Source organism: Letharia lupina (genome assembly GCF_014066315.1).
Source record: "Letharia lupina isolate WasteWater1 chromosome Unknown contig_22, whole genome shotgun sequence".
Taxonomy (NCBI): domain Eukaryota; kingdom Fungi; phylum Ascomycota; class Lecanoromycetes; order Lecanorales; family Parmeliaceae; genus Letharia; species Letharia lupina.
Window position 1 is genome coordinate 1,049,975 of NW_023502991.1, and position 16,616 is coordinate 1,066,590.

The 16,616-nt window shown below is 47.2% G+C and overlaps 3 protein-coding genes across 3 annotated transcripts; 2 read left to right on the top strand and 1 right to left on the bottom strand.

Annotated features, from left to right (window-relative positions):
* Positions 1 to 960: 960 nt before the first annotated feature.
* HO133_005959 (uncharacterized protein) lies at positions 961 to 2,133 on the bottom strand (the record flags this gene model as incomplete). The annotated part of the gene is made up of 3 exons (XM_037296862.1): positions 961 to 1,769; positions 1,838 to 1,985; positions 2,047 to 2,133. 3 exons carry the CDS (start codon positions 2,131 to 2,133, stop codon positions 961 to 963), a joined length of 1,044 nt encoding a protein of 347 aa, XP_037148043.1.
* Positions 2,134 to 2,621: 488 nt separating this feature from the next.
* On the top strand, positions 2,622 to 6,002 carry HO133_005960 (uncharacterized protein; the record flags this gene model as incomplete). Its single annotated transcript, XM_037296863.1, has 4 exons — positions 2,622 to 3,008; positions 3,061 to 3,471; positions 3,524 to 5,533; positions 5,589 to 6,002. 4 exons carry the CDS (start codon positions 2,622 to 2,624, stop codon positions 6,000 to 6,002), a joined length of 3,222 nt encoding a protein of 1,073 aa, XP_037148044.1.
* An 885-nt stretch (positions 6,003 to 6,887) lies between these two features.
* HO133_005961 (uncharacterized protein) lies at positions 6,888 to 15,006 on the top strand (the record flags this gene model as incomplete). The annotated part of the gene is made up of 5 exons (XM_037296864.1): positions 6,888 to 7,535; positions 7,591 to 13,897; positions 13,949 to 14,320; positions 14,394 to 14,479; positions 14,581 to 15,006. The coding sequence occupies 5 exons, from the start codon at positions 6,888 to 6,890 to the stop codon at positions 15,004 to 15,006; spliced, it is 7,839 nt and encodes a 2,612-aa protein (XP_037148045.1).
* Positions 15,007 to 16,616: the final 1,610 nt, after the last annotated feature.

The following is a 16,616-nucleotide window of genomic DNA, read 5'->3' on the forward strand; positions in this document are numbered from 1 at the left end:
CACGGCACCGTTACTCGGGTCCCACCTCTCCCATCTCTCATACTTAGTTGGAGGGTCTGACATGCATACCTTATCTTGTTGATGCTGACATGGAGCTTGCATTGCATTGCTTTGCATTACTTACCTCCCCTGCCACTACGTCGCTAGGTACCCAGTACATTTCTGATTTCAGTTCAGTGTGAGTCTTGGTCCTCAATTCACCCCTTACAATCATCCCCAACTGCAACATTAGGTGAGGTGTCTACTTTCTCCTTCTCTCTTCTCAAGGCGTTCCCAGCTTCGCCCAAAGGTAAGCTATTATAGCCATGCCCCACTCCCCTTTCTGACCGCACCATTGCCGGCTGATTCTCAAAACTATATAGAGGGGCACCGGAAGTCCTGGACGTCAAGACTCCTGCGCCAAGATTTCGGATAACGCCCCACATGAAAGGGTTGCCTGGACAATGCGCTTACAAGTGCTTTGGAATTGCACCTGGCCTGAGCCAAGCACGGGGCTCATGGCTGTGATTTGAGGCCGGGACATTGTACGAGCATTGGCAATGGAAAATTCGAGCCAGATTCCACTGCATTCCAGCCGGAGATCTCCACAACACATGGCTCCTTTGGTCGGTTGGGCTTTCCTCAAAACGCCACAAACGCTTTTTTGGGATCACCTAGCAGATGCACTCGCCGAGAAGATTGCAGGATCATGAATGAGGTAAATGGGGCTTTAGGGTTCCGATAGGCCGGCGTAGGTGCTTGGTGCTAGACGATATGAAGGGTGGTAAGAGTACGCTGTTGGTTAAGTTCCGGGGGGTGATCTTTTCGAGGGAGGGATGTGATTGGGGTGCAGAGGTGGGCTGTCTTATATGTTGAAACTGGATGTGGCGTTCGGTGCTCGAGTACTCTTCGTCAATCGGTCATGTCCTACATGAGATGCAACGATCAAATTTGGCCGAGATCTGTTACCGAACAAAGGCATTAAACATCATCCAGTACCCTAGTCTTCTCCAATGAGGCATTCAATCCGTCCCAGGCCCGCTCCTGGGTCTCCCACCCCTTCCTGCTTAGCACGAAATCACTGACTTTGGCAATCCCGGAATCACTCAAATGTTGCCCATGGCTGTCCTTGCCGCTCGCAACCGCATCCACCACTGCCCTGGAATCCTCCTCTGCCGTCCTTCCCAAAGCCTTGACCTGGAGTTTAAAGGCGGTTGAGGGATTTTGAAACGAAGCGGAGGCGCAGAAGCCTGGATTGAGTAGGCTGAGGATAACAACTGGTTTTCGGGAAGAGGAGAGGGCGGAGGCGAGGGTGGAGGCGAGGCCGCGGCTGCAGAGGATTTCGAGGGGTTTGCCGTCGATGTAGCGCGTGGACAGCTTCGCCACGGCGCTGTTTCTGTCGTTCAAGGCGTTGAACATCTCGGGATCGGCTTTTGCGGGGAGCTCTATCAAGTTGTGGACAGAGGAGCGGACGATGGAGATGCGCGGGGTCGTGTGGAATTTCTGGGCGGAAGAGCGAAGTTCGAGGAGGAGGAATGTGCAGACGACTTTGATTGTGATGGATGGCCTGGATTCTTTAGCTGGCGGGCGTTGGTGATCATTGATGGGGAGGCGTACCACGTACTCGTCAATCTCAGCTAATTCAAATTCATGCGATGATTTTCCCATGTACTGTAAAGCAGCATCCAATCCCTCCAGTCCCTTTATCCGGTGTACGAATGCCTTGACGAAAGCGTACCTTGCTAGATGTAGCTCCCATGCCACCACAACGCCCGCCCTGCCTTTTTGACCTCGATGTACTTCTAGGCTTCATGGCCTTTTGGAATGTTTCAGACTACTAGAATCACTTTTGACGCACCAAGGCGGACGATGTGAATCGCAGCTTCATGCCCGATGCCAGTGTTAGAGCCTGTAACGATGATAGTTTGGCCGGAGAAAGAGTGGGCGGGAATGGCGGGCTTCACGAAGAACTGGCTGTAAAGAAGGGTAGAGGCCTGTGCAAGGACCTATAATAGCTGTAGTGAATAGAATGCGGAATGAACATCAAGTAGGAGACATCAGGGCAACTGTCAAGGAGGGAGAGGGTATTGGTGGTGGACGATAGAGGACGAGACGTTGGCGCCAATAAGGGGCTGGCTTCAGTGTACCAACCATGGGATCTGCAACTGGTCCCGGAAAGGACTGATGCATGGACTTTCGCTTCAGCGTCCCTGTATGCACCTGCCCCCTGAGGGGAGAATCCAAGAACAGGGGCCATGGTGTTCGGCAATGATGCAGCACTCGCATAGCGCCCCCGCTTTCCAAAAGGACCCGAGTTGCACCATACCATGTGTGAGTCAAATAGCTGGATATCAAAATACCTCAGATGAGATGGAAATCTGAAGCAGAAGTCATTCCAACCATGCAGAGATATTGAGCGCCCCTTGGTCAAGCAGCGGATCATACTGGAAGTGCAGCATAGGGCCGCAGGACCTGAGTATGTCTTTGCTTTGGGGTGCAGCGAGGCCTACAGTCCGTGCCCGAATGGTGCTTGTGATCAACGCTGTATCAGCCGAAATTGATGAAGAGAAGCTTTCTCGGTGTCTTCATTCCATAGATCAATTCTTGGTTACCCAGTTTTAGATCACGTGATCAGCCCTACGATGGAGCACCCAATCGAGGCAATGTCGCCGTCGACCACCACGTCATTCTCCAGAGCCAACATCAATCTTTATACTCAAGAAAACACTAGCATTCAGACAGTGCCTGAGTTGATTGAGTACAATGCAACATATAATCCTCACCATCTCTTCTGTATCCAAGCGCAAAAGCAGATCCGAGATGGCCGACCGCAATTACTCTCTGTCTCCCACCTACAGCTGAAGCGTGCAATCGCGCAGTGCCAGGCATGGCTCGTGAACACACTGTCAGAGCTGAAGCTCCCATCCAGCAGCACTGATGGCACGGGGTGTGCGCCGGTGGCTCTATATGTCGAAAGCGATGTTGGGCTATTGATCCATCTCTTCTCTTTGATGGGTTTGGGAGTCCCTGTACGCTTGCATCCTAGTGAAAGCAGGAGCTGTGTCGGCTAATGAGCCGCAGGTACTTCTTCTGTCTGCGAGATTGAGCCCCACAGCCATTCATCATCTCTTGGCCAAGACTGCCGCCTGTACAATCATCGTGTCGCCGCGCCTGAAGAATACCGTAAAAGAAGCGCTCTCCATCTTCTCTACGACAGGGTCCAAGCCCGTGATATATGCGCAGGTCGTTTCCTCCTCTTTCCTTGACCCGCAGGCCGAGCGGGAAGGTACAGATGGTAGCATATGCAAGGCAGGCACCCACGTCCGGGAGAACGACCGCAATGTGCTGATACTCCATTCTTCCGGCACGACGGGACTTCCGAAGCCAATCTACCAATCGCACAAGTGGCTACTGTGTTTCACAACATGTCACGAGTTCTTCGGCGACGAGGAAACATTGAGCTTGAGCTTGTCCACGCTTCCGCTCTACCATGTCAGTGTCCCTTTTAAGCCTTGATTGGTCGGCTACTCATACTTTGTATCAGGGATATGGCCTAGTCACTCCGGCACTCTCTCTCGGTATCGGCAAAACTCTTTGTATTCCGCCTCCCTCTGTAATCCCAACCGGAGCTTTCATAATAGACCTGTTGCGATCTTCGAAGGCGCAGTCGCTCATCTCGGTCCCATCCATCCTTGAAGAGATATCTACACTTCCCAAAGGTCAAGGACTGCAGGTACTGGCGTCTCTACAATTTGTTGCTTTTGGCGGCGGGCTTTTGAAGCCTAGCGTAGGAGAGAAGCTTGCTGCTGCAGATGTGAAGGTGTTGAATCATTATGGTAGCACAGAGAGTGGGCCTATTGCACCATTGTTCGTGCCGAGACCTGGCTACGACTGGCGCTACTTTCGACTGAGAAAAGACATGAATATGCGGCTTGAGCGTGGCCCTTTACTTGAGGATGGTGTACAATCGTATACACTGATCACGCACCCGTTTGGTTGGGCAAACGACTTCATATTCCAGGACCAACTCATTGGCAATCCTCAAAATCCCACATCTGACTTCAGCGCTGTAGGAAGGAACGACGACGTAATAGTGCTTGCTAATGGGGAGAAAGTCACCCCACGAATTTTGGAGACCATGCTCTTTGAAAGCCAGCTCGTGAAAGCTGCTATTGCTTTTGGTGACGGTCAATTCGAACTCGGCGTCATTATTCAGCCTTCATTGTCCCTGAAAGTGGAGGACTACCACGATTTCAAGTCGTCCTGTTGGCCTATCGTTCTCCAGGCAGGCGAACGGATGGATGCCCATGCTCGCATCTCTTCTAAGGAGGCAATCATCGTCGCTCCGTCTGCTATGATTCTTCCAAGATCTGATAAGGGATCTATCATGAGGAAGGAAATTCATAAAATGTTCGAAGCGGAAATCGCGGCCGTCTATCAAGCTCTAGACAACAGTTCCGTCGATGCCTGCGCCGTTCACCTAGATACGGACAATCTGGAAGACGACCTCAAGACTACGATCCAAACTCGCCTTACATGGAGGGCTAAGGCGGAGGAATGGACGATCGATGATGACCTCTTTGAGCTGGGCATGGATTCGCTTCAAGCTGTACAACTTCGCCGTTTCATACTTACGTCCATACCCAATCTACCAGCAGCGGCACCGAAAGCGGAGAGAGTTCCTCGTGATTTCGTATATCAAAATCCCACTGTCACTCAACTAGCGAAAGCTCTGAAAGCTTCGGCTCAGATATCCTCCAATGACAGCTCGATCGACCATCTTGTGGAGCAATTTTCTTTGAAGGCAGACAAGGCCGGTGTAGGACCAGAAGTAGGTGCAGTGGTGTTGATGACGGGCGGCACGGGCAGCCTCGGAAGCTGTCTACTAGCTCATTTAGCATCTCTTCCAACCGTCGCTCGAGTCATTTGCCTCAATCGTCCCAACCCGATCTCTGATGCCTACGTGCGACAAGTAGGAGCTCTTAAATCCAACTGCATCACTATCGACGCTGAAGCGTGGTCCAAGATCGAGATTTTGCAAACAAATACGGCTTTGCCGTTGCTAGGTCTGGAGGAGACCGAATATACCCATATTCAAGAGCAGGTGACACACATACTCCATAGCGCTTGGCCCATGGACTTCAGGAGAATGCTTCTGTCTTTCAAGGCTCAATTCCAGATACTCCAAAACCTGTTAAACTTAGCTAAGGATGCGCACAGCGTTCATCCTCTAATTCGGCCTAAAATGTTGTTCGTTTCTTCGATTGCGGTCGTTGGCCAATATCCGCGTGTCAACAAGGAGACGATCGTCCCAGAGGTGTTCATGGAAGACGAGAGGTGTACCAACGACATCGGTTACGCAAAGGCAAAGCTAGTATGCGAGAAGATACTAGAAAAGGCAGCACGGGATCATGCTGGTATATTCGAAATTATTTACGTTCGAGTTGGCCAAATGTCAGGATCGGAGAAGAATTGGAGCTGGAATACTGATGAACACATTGCGGCGCTTTTCAAGTCATCTCAAGCTATTGGTAGTCTACCACGCTTGGAAGGGGTATCATATCCTAAGGAACACATTGTCTATCAAGTTGTCGCTGATCGTGACCTAGACTCTATCTTGGATACCAGTGGACTCTGCAGCGGAGACACTGTCAGAACTGCTCCTGAGCAAAGAAACCACCAAGATGGCCTATCATCTCGAGAACCCTATTAGACAGTCGTGGCATGATGCCTTGCAAATCGTGGCGCCCGAGCTTGGTCTTCCAAATACCGGATTCACTCCATTCACCTACTGGCTAGACAAAGTTTGCGCGGTTCCTGACGAAATGACCGACAAGGTTCCAGCGAAGAAACTGGAGGATTTCTTCAGAACGGATTTCGAGCATATGGCTTGTGGCAGCGTTGTCCTCAACACCCAGAACACAAGGGATGTATCATCGACATTAAGAAATCTAAATCACATCCGTGGTGAATTGCTCGTGTCCTATATTCGCTACTGGAAAAGAATTGGGTATCTAGTTTGATTTTGAAAGTTACATCGGTCTTAGATTGAATCGTCATGCTCCCATTCTGTTTGCTCCCCGTATCAAATGTAAGACCAACCCAGAGGCTCTCATCTTACACTTGCATCAGTATACATTATGTCAGATGTAAAGGAAAGAAAGTATACACCAATATACGGCGATGACTATCAAAAGTGTTATATAATAGGAGTTTTCTGTTTTTCTTCCACGCTCTCAATCTCATTTGTTCTAATGACCGTTGTATTGAGTTGCTTTGTTTAAGTACTGCTCGCGACAAGTATATTCAGCAAGCTTACAGTGAGAGGACCCGAGTCGTCGCACGCATGAGAAGCCGATGAGCAGCTTTAGTGATAAAATTACAGAAAGCCAAGACACATTCAACATTCACTTTCACTAGTGTCATTTGAGAAAGGTTACAGTACGAAGATAAGGGCGAAGAACCTGTTACCGGAAGTGTCTTGAAAAGGGAACCACTAGCTAAGATTATTGAACCTATGGCCCACGCTACGTCTTAGAGACTGTGATTGCAGTTTTGTCCATACTCGCAAATTATCTTCCTGGTTCTTTGCAGCAGTTAGTCTGGGCATCCAGTGCGGGTGACGTGGACCCACAGCTTACATGAGAAACCAGAGACTCCAATGCACGTGACCCGAGTAAGAGTGAAGCCAGAGACCCGACTCCGTATTCGTGCGCATCCGCGTCCGAACCGTTGAAGGATTACCATCGCTATGTCTAGAGCAAGGTGAAGAACGAGTAGATATTTCTAATAAGGGGTAAGGATCGGATTTAACACTTTGGTTCGTACCTACGACCTCAGTCTCTTCAACTACTCACCCCTAGATTATCAACTATTCTAGAGTGGGAGTCTAGCTCACGGCTTCAAAAATGGCTGCTGGTCCTTCTACTACAGCGAGGACTGCTACTGCTTTCCCATCGATGATTGCGTTTGGTTCTCAGACCACATGGCCAAGCTCCGAGTATCTCTTTCAGCTCAGAGCTGCCTTACTACTTGAACCTCGACTAAGAACTGTCCTTATTGCAATTAGAGGGCTTCCAAGGCTGTGGCAGGATCTGATTGCTCACGACCAAAGATTGACCGCAGTCCCAGGCCAAGCTTGGTTGGATTACTTGGTAGAATGGGTCAATCATGGAGAGTCACAGTCGATATTTGGGTTGCCTCCTAATGTTCTGACAATGCCATTTACTATCATCATACATATCATCCAGTACTCTCACTATATCGACGGTCTCCAAACCAACCACGCCGAGGTCTTAAAGAATGTTAAGACGGGAGGCATTCAAGGCTTCTGCACTGGAATTCTCACCGCAATTGCTGTAGCTTGCTCAAAGGACGAGGAAGACATCGATGTTTTTGGTGTAGTAGCCTTGAAATTGGCTCTGTGCATTGGCGCATACGTGGACCTGGACGGAGCTTTTGCAAATGAAGTCAACGAGACTACTTCCGTCGCCGTCCGTTGGAGATCGGAAGCTGGCCATGACAGCATACTGGAGACTTTGAAAAGCTACCCGGAGGTAAGCATGGCCCACAAGGGCGTCGACGCAAGGCTCTAAACTTATCTGATCACAGGCATACATCTCCGTTGTTTTGGATTCCACGGACGTTACTATTACCACTCCGAAAATCTCTGTGGCTGCTCTTACCCAACATCTGTCTTCGCAGGGCATGACTGTGAAATCTACAGGGTTAGGAGGCCGATATCATTCCTCTATACACCAAGAAGCGCTCACAAAGATCTTCGAACTCTGCGACTCGAGGCACGACATTCAATTTCCCCCTGCTGAGAGGCTCATAGTGCCAGTAAGATCAAATACCACGGCCCAGGTTCTGACCGAAGGCTCTCTTCATAAGCATGCCACCCGATGCATCTTGATAGAAATGGCGAATTGGCACCTAACAATATCTGCGGCAGTCTCACAACTCATCCAAATCAAAACGCCGGTGGCCGCATCTTTTGGCTTACTTGATTTCATTCCGTCTTCAGTCATTCGGGAGTCGGGCCTGAAAGTCAATAAGATGAAATCTTCAAAGTTGTTCCCGAGCAGACTGGCTAGCTCCGAGCCTGCACTCCCGTCCGGAACAGTAACTCCTGAAGTCTCAGCACCTCAAGATGGTCGATACCCAGACCATACAATCGCGGTCGTTGGAATGGCGTGCAGATTCCCAGGTGCAGACTCCATTGAGGAATTCTGGGAACTGCTTTCTTCGGGGACATCCATGGTTGAGGAGATGCCTGACGAACGATTCTCTACACAAGGACTTCGTCGCTCTCAAGATAGCAAGCTCAAGTTCTGGGGCAATTTCGTACGTGATATCGATGCTTTTGACCATCGTTTCTTCAAGAAATCCTCCCGTGAAGCAGCTACAATGGACCCACAACAGCGCCTTCTATTACAAGTCGCTTATGAAGCCATAGAGTCTTCGGGCTATTTTGGAAACTTCTCAGCTTCGATTCCGGACGACATTGGATGCTACTTGGGGGTTTGCGCAAACGACTACAATGATAACGTCGCCTCACATCCGCCGAATGCTTTTTCTTCGCTTGGTACTCTACGAGCATTCTTGAGCGGCAAGATCAGTCACTTCTTTGGATGGACCGGACCATCGGTGACATATGATACAGCCTGCTCGTCATCTGCTGTTGCAATTCACTCTGCTTGCAAAGCTCTTGAGGCTGGTGAATGCTCTCAGGCTCTGGCTGGCGGCGTCAGTCTCTACACCAACCCTAACTTCTATCAAAATCTTGCAGCGGCTTCTTTCCTCAGTCCCACTGGACCCACAAAGCCATTTGACGCTAGAGCTGATGGCTACTGTCGTGGTGAAGGCGTCGGCTTAGTTGTTCTAAAGAAGCTCACTGCTGCTCTCGCCAATGAAGACAATATTCTTGGTGTCATCACCGGGTCAGCGGTCAACCAGAATAGCAACTCTACCTCCATCACAGTGCCGCATTCCCCATCCCAAATCTCGCTTTACAGAAAGATATCATCTCTTTCTGGCATTGATCCTGAAAACGTATCATTCGTCGAGGCTCACGGTACTGGAACGCCCGTTGGCGATCCTATTGAGCTTGCGAGTATTCGTGAGGTCTTTGCGGGGTCTCGTCGCAGAAAGCCATTGCACGTCGCTTCTGTGAAGGGCAACATCGGCCATCTTGAGGGCGCTTCCGGAGTCGCTGCACTTATCAAGGTACTACTCATGATGCAGTACAAGACGATCCCCATTCAGGCCAACTTCACCTCACTGAATCCTAAGATCCCAGTACTAGAACCAGAGCGAATAGAAATACCTTTGTCAACTCACGAATGGGACACAGACTTCCAAGTTGCGTGCATCAACAATTATGGTGCGGCTGGCAGTAATGCTGCTATGATTGTGTGCCAGCCACCAAATATGGCTTCACACAGTCGTCATAGTAGAGATTCCGAGACCTTGACTGGGTCGCGGATTCCCATCTTTATATCTGCCTACTCTGAAGAGAGCCTAAAAGCCTACTGTGTAGCGCTCCAGAAACTGATTCCTTCATCAGCAGCTACTAAAGATTGGTTGTCATCGTTGGCATTCAACCTGGCCGATAAACAAAATCGCTCTCTCTCACATGTCATCTCGACTACAGTATCAGATCTAACCGAGCTCAACAGTAAAATTGCTGCAGTGAGATCGGGCGACCTTCAACCCAAGGTCAACGCAAAAGCAAAACCCGTAGTCCTCTGTTTCGGGGGTCAGAAGAATAATGTTGTTGGCCTGAGTAAGGGAGTGTACGATGTTTCGAAGCTTCTACGCTTGCACCTTGACAATTGCGACGTTACGCTTCGCTCCATGGGCTTAGATGGACTTTATCCCGAGATCTTTCAAACGAGTCCCGTTGAGGACATTGTCAGACTTCATTGCCAACTCTTCTCACTGCAGTACTCATGCGCGAAATCTTGGATAGAATCCGGACTACACATCGATGCAGTTGTTGGTCATAGCTTCGGCCAGTTGACAGCTCTTTGTGTTTCCGGTATCCTTTCTTTAGGAGATGGCCTGAAGCTGGTGTCTGGCCGGGCTTCTCTGATGCAGAAGCACTGGGGCCCAGAGCGTGGCTCAATGATCTCGATTGAAGCGGATTTGAATTCGGTGCTAGACTACATAGCTTCAGCCAACACATCTAACGCCAATCAGAATATCGAAATTGCCTGTTACAACGGATCAACGAGTCATGTTCTTGTCGGAACTAGATCTGCTATTGACAGTCTCGAGAAGGAACTCTGCAGAGCTTCCATCCAACATAAACGGCTCAACGTCACCCATGGGTTCCACTCTGTCTTTACCGAGCCTTGTCTCTCCAGACTGCATAGCTTAGCAGAAGATCTTACATACAACAAACCTGCAGTGGCGTTGCAGACGTGTACGGAAAACAGAAGCTGCGATGAGATAGGTCCTCGACATATAACAGATCATACCCGTATGCCAGTATACTTTGGACGAGCGGTCGAGCGACTTGCGCAGTCACTCGGTCCATCTACTTGGCTAGAAGCTGGATCGAGTTCATCAGTAACGTCTATGGTCCGTCGAGCTTTGGATCAGGCTACCGCTCCCTCACATACCTTCCAACCTGTCCAACTGGGCGCTGCTGATGCTATCGGATCTCTTGCCGAAGCTACTGTCAATCTTTGGAGATCTGGTCACAAGGTTCAGTTCTGGCCATATCATCGCTCCCAAAAACAAGAGTACTGTGCGATCAATCTACCTCCTTACCAATTCGAGAAGTCGCGGCACTGGCTATCATGGATAGACACTGCCCAGGTCCCTACCCCAGTGCAACTCAGTAAACCCTTGGCCGAAAAAGAACACATTCTGCTTTCTTTGACCAGATTCCGAGATCAAACCCAACGTGATGCCGAATTTTCTGTGGATCCCAGCAGCACAGACTATGAGTTCTACGTGCAAGGCCATGCAGTACTTGGTGAGCCGCTGTGTCCTGCACCTCTATACGTAGAGCTTGTTTCTCGAGCCGCTATGATCTTGATGAAAGATTCAGGTATCTCTGACTATCTTCCTTGCGTCGAAGATCTGGAGATAAATACGCCCCTTGGCATGAACACGGATCGGGCTATAACCATTGATCTCAAAAGGGCCGAAGGAAAAATACCCGCGTGGACATTTGAAATGGCAAGTAAGTCACAAGGTGATGCGAAAGGCAATTCCGCTACACATGCCACGGGTAGAGTCACTCTTCACCTAGAGAATCCAAGGTTACTCACGGACTTCTCCCGTTATGAAAGACTCATAGGATTTCAAAAGTTTGATAATCTCAAGAATGATCCTGAATCGGACATCATGCAAGGGTCTACGGTCTACAAGGCATTCTCCAGGGTCGTTGAATATGCTGATCATTACAAAGGCGTCAGAAGCGTCTATGGAAGAGGCCAACAGGTCGTAGGCATCGTCGTCCTTCCTGATTGCGGCTCAAATGCTCTCCGAAACTGCGTCACAAAGCCATTGGCTATTGACAATTTCGTTCAGGTGGCTGGTCTACACGTCAATTGCCTCAATAAATGTAAGGACACTGAGGTCTTTGTCTGCACAAAAATCGAACGCATTCAGTCGAGTCTGAGGTTCAGAGAATCCGATTCTTGGGTGGTCTACTCAAATTTCACATCGATAGGAGAAAGGGAGATTGTCAATGATATTTTTGTCTTTGGAAAGAAGTCTAAGTGCCTGGTCTTGATGGTGCTGGGTGCACATTTCATGAAAGTCCTCGTCAGTTCCTTGACCAAGGTGCTGTCCAGGGCCAACACAGCTCGGCCTCGTATAGGAAACGGCACTGTCGACATCCCAGTTGATTCAAAATCGACCATTCCCAGTCAGTCTCTTCCGAACAAGGGTCCAGTCCTCCTGACGGCCGACTCCAAGATTGAGGCCAATGTAGACCCCAGCTCTCGAGATGATGACACATCAACGATCGACACAGATATCCGAAAGCTTTTGCATCGAGTTACGGATGTTCCTATGGAAGATTTTCAGGACGACTCGACCCTAGAGGAGCTCGGCATCGACTCTTTGATGATTACCGAGGTAATGAGCGAGATCTGCAAATTTTTCGAAGTCGTGATCTCAGCTGCGGAGTTCGCGACTTTACTGGACATCAAGTCATTGCGAAACTATCTTCTTGCCAGAGGGTGTGGCGGCCACCGAACAGCTTTGACATCAGACTCCTCGTCCGAGAGCGGCGAAGATCACTTCAGCGTGACATCCGCGATAACTGCTGCCAGCTCTACCGAAGATGTGACCAGTCTGCAAAACGACGTTGAATCTGAGCTCGCTGAGCTTCTTGTGGGCCATCTAGAGACAAGCACGTCCATGACGCGAGAGACGAATCTTGCCAATGAAGGCTTAGATTCGTTGCTTAGCATAGAGCTGGCCAATGATATCAGGGAGAACTTTGGTGCTACCATTGATATGGGTCTACTTGACAGCGATTCAACGTTTGGTGACTTACTGGACATGGTGTCCTCACAGATTCAACCATCTATGAACCATGTGAAGGCCAAGACTACATCGGCTACCCCTGCGCCTACTATGCTAAAAGATCTCTCCGCAACCATTTCACTCGCTCCATTAACCGAAAGACCCGCTTCTCTAAGTCATGCTCAGCAAGCTTTTGAGGGCACTAGATTTGATTATGATGTTTTCACAAAACAAACGGGATTTGCCGACTTCTGGAAAATCGTATACCCCACGCAGGCACGCCTTGTCCTTGCCTACACCGTGGAGGCATTTGCAACGCTTGGGTGCCGGATTGCCTCGTTGAATGCTGGCGAGAGATTGCCGCTGATTCATTTCATGCCCAAGCATAAACTCCTCATGGATCAATTGTATGAGATTTTGAAAGACTCGTCGCTAGTAAAGCCCGATGGTGTCAGTTTGGTTCGATCTAAGACACCTGTCGATCACACGTCTTCTAGAACCATACTTCAGGAACTACTCCAAGCGTTTCCTCACCATGCTTCTGAGCATAAACTCCTCGATGTTACAGGCTCCAAGCTCGCCGAATGTCTCACAGGCGCTGCTGATCCCCTTCAACTTCTGTTCCGAAGCAAAGAAAACAAACAGCTACTAGAAGACGTCTACACTTACGGACCGATGTACGAAGCGATCACCAAGCTGTTGGCTTGCTTCCTGCAGAAAGCCTATGGCACCAACGGTGAAGGTGGTACCTTTCACATTTTGGAGCTTGGTGGCGGCACCGGTGGTACAACTAGTTACATTGTCGACTTCCTTGTGAGGCAAGGAATTTCTTTTACCTACACATTCACCGATCTGTCTGGCTCTCTGGTCACAGCTGCGAAGAAGAAATTTGCCGGCCGAACCTTCATGACTTTCATGATCCTTGACATTGAACAGACTCCTCCAGGAAAGTTCCTCAATAAGTTCCACACGATAATATCGACCAACTGCATCCATGCCACCCGGAATTTGCAAGCTTCGACCACGAACATCCGCCAGATGCTCCGGCCCGATGGCTTTGTCTCGTTAGTGGAATTCACCAGAAATCTGTTCTGGTTCGATCTTGTATTTGGTCTGCTAGAAGGCTGGTGGCTCTACGAGGACGGTCGAAAACACGTCTTGGCCAGCGAGAATTTTTGGGACCGTAGCATGCGAGCTGCCGGCTTCAAACACGTTACATGGACCGATGGCCGCTCTGAGGAAGCCCGAACTCTCCGTATCATCACTGGATTTCTAGCTGAGCCTGTAAATGAGTCATTCAAGCCCAAAAAGCCGTCACGAAGGCCGGAGGCTCAGACTGTGGTGTACAAGCAGGCTGAGAAGACAAATTTATACGCTGATGTCTACGTCCCATCCAACATCAAACCCGGCGAGAAAAGACCCATTGGTATATGAATCTCCCCAAATCTACACAAATTCCAGGCTGATCTGTTCTAAGCGCTACTCATCCACGGTGGTGGCCACGTGTTGTTCACGCGTAAGGAAGTCGACCTTAAACAGATAAAACTTCTCATCGCCGACGGTTTCCTCCCCGTCAGCTTCGACTACCGCTTCTGTCCTGAGCTCAATATCCTTGACGGTCCAATGAATGATGTCTGTGAAGCTCTGCGCTGGGCGCGCTTTGAGCTACCGTCTTTGGCCGCGAAGATTGCGCCGGACCTCCAAGCGGATGGCGACAAGGTCGTAGCGGTGGGTTGGTCCACGGGCGGACACCTGGCCATGACGCTAGCGTTCACCGCACCACAACGAGGCTTTAGAGGCCCAGAAGCCATATTGGCACTCTATTGTCCTACAGATTACGAGGATGACTGTAAGCGCTCGTTTATACTCCTTTCTTCATCTTGTCTTTCTTCCAACAGTAAGAATACTTACATTTCGAATAGGGTGGAAATCTCCCATCTACCCCGAAGCCGCCGTCTCTTCTATCAACGAGCCCTACGACCTCCTCGAAGGCATTCAGAAGGAGCCGGTAAGCGTCCCTCCTCTCTCATACCTAATTTATTCCACGACATTCCAAGCTTATCCAGTTACCTCTCAACCCTGTTTTCTACTAACGCCTCTTCACTCCAGATCGTAAGCTATTACCCGCCCACCAGAAGTAATCACCCAGGATGGCTCATGTCGCTCGCGGACCCCCGCTGGCGCTTCGTCCTGCACATGAACTGGCGCGCGCAAACCATCCCCTTCCTCCTCAACGGTCCCTCCGCCGATACTACCCCCCCAACTCAATCTCAAATCATCTCCATCTCACCCTACGCCCAGATCCTCACCGGTGCCTATCGTACCCCTACCTTCCTGATCCATGGAAGACTTGATGATTTGATTCCGTGGCAGCAGAGCATGCGCACCGTCGAAGCGCTCAGAGCCAGGGGTGTAGAGGCGGAGATTGAAGTCGTAGAGGGGGGGAGGCATCTCTTTGACACATTTCCTGAGATTGGGGTGGATTTTGAGCCGAGTGTGAGGAGGGGATATGCGTGGTTGGCGAGGTGTATGTAGGTTGCGAGAAATGGCCGGGAGATAGAGCAAGTAAGTTCGGAGAAGTCGCGGTCTTTATGATGACGACGAGGAAGATTACATAAGGTCTATTATAGAAAGTGAAAACGTAGAAACATTTGATACATCGCTATATGTTTGATAAACATCTCATTTTAAATTAGACCTGAATAAACTATAATAGTTTCTTATATATACTAGTAAAAAGTACGTTTAAGAGATATAATTTAAGAATCTTAGAAATTAAAAATTAAAAATATAAATAAGTAATTTAAAAAGTGAGATGATTAATAAGAAATCTAGATAATATATATCGATAAATCGAAAGAGTCGTATATTATAGATTTTTACGTAAAATACGTAAATAACTATTTAACTTATATCTTCGCTTTTAATTTTAAATTTTAAATTTAAATTATTAAAAGTATAAAAATGATTAAAAATTAATTATAGAAATTAATTTATATTATCTAATAATATAGAATCTATAAGATTTAATATTATATAATTATTTCTTTAAAGAAAAGAAGTTTATATATTACTTATTAAAAACTTATTTCTTTTATTATAAATATTCTTTTAATATAAATATAAATAATAAAGTAATAGAAATTTTAATAAAATTCGAAATTCTTTTACTCTATTCTCGATTCGAATCTAATAATCTCTCTTATTAAGAAATTATAAATCGATAAAAAGTCGTAAAATTATAAAATCGTAAAATTATAAAAAATTATAGAATTAATAGAATTATAAAAAAATATAAAAAATATAAAAAAACTATAATTCTTATAAAGATTAACTTCTTATTAATTGAATATTAATTAATTTCTTTAATTCGATATACTTAAAAAAAAATCTATATAACTTTTTAATTTTTTCTATTATTTTATAATTTTTTTAAAAAATTATAGAGCTTAACTTACGCTTTTTAATAACTTAATTTTTTTTAGAATTCGATCTTATAATTCTTAATAAATCTTAAATTAAAGTATTACTACTCTTTAAGAGTTAAATCTAATCTCGAAATTAGATTTAAAGATTAATTACTTCTATAAATTTAATTTATAAACTTAATCTTATCAGTATATATAAAAGAATAAGATAGAGCTGAACTAGAAAACCTTGAATTTGTATGTGCAGCCAATCATCAATTCGGGTCCTCTACGCTTTTTGGCTAGATCGGCTGACTCATCGCGGGTAAATAAATTAGCGTCCGCAACCATCAAAATCTCGCCCTCCCACGCCTCCCTCATCAAAAAAATAGGTGTATATTATTGACACATAGAATTACTTTTTTGTTTTCTATTAAAATTTTGAGATTTTTATTTTTATTTTTGAAGCGCTGTTTGCGCTTTCCGAATTTTTAAGAATTTTGAGATTCAGTCTTATAATTAATTAAAGCGTAAGGAATTCAAATATCGCTCACCAAAGTTCGCTCGACAGCCGGACAGCCCGCTCACCAAAGTTCGCTCACTAAAGATCGCTCACCTACTTACTCGATAGCCCTAATTAAAGAAATGATTATGAATTTAATTCATAGGCCTTTACTCGTAGTAATTTAAAAGAATAAATATATTCGTAATTATATGAATTTTATAAATTAGATTTAA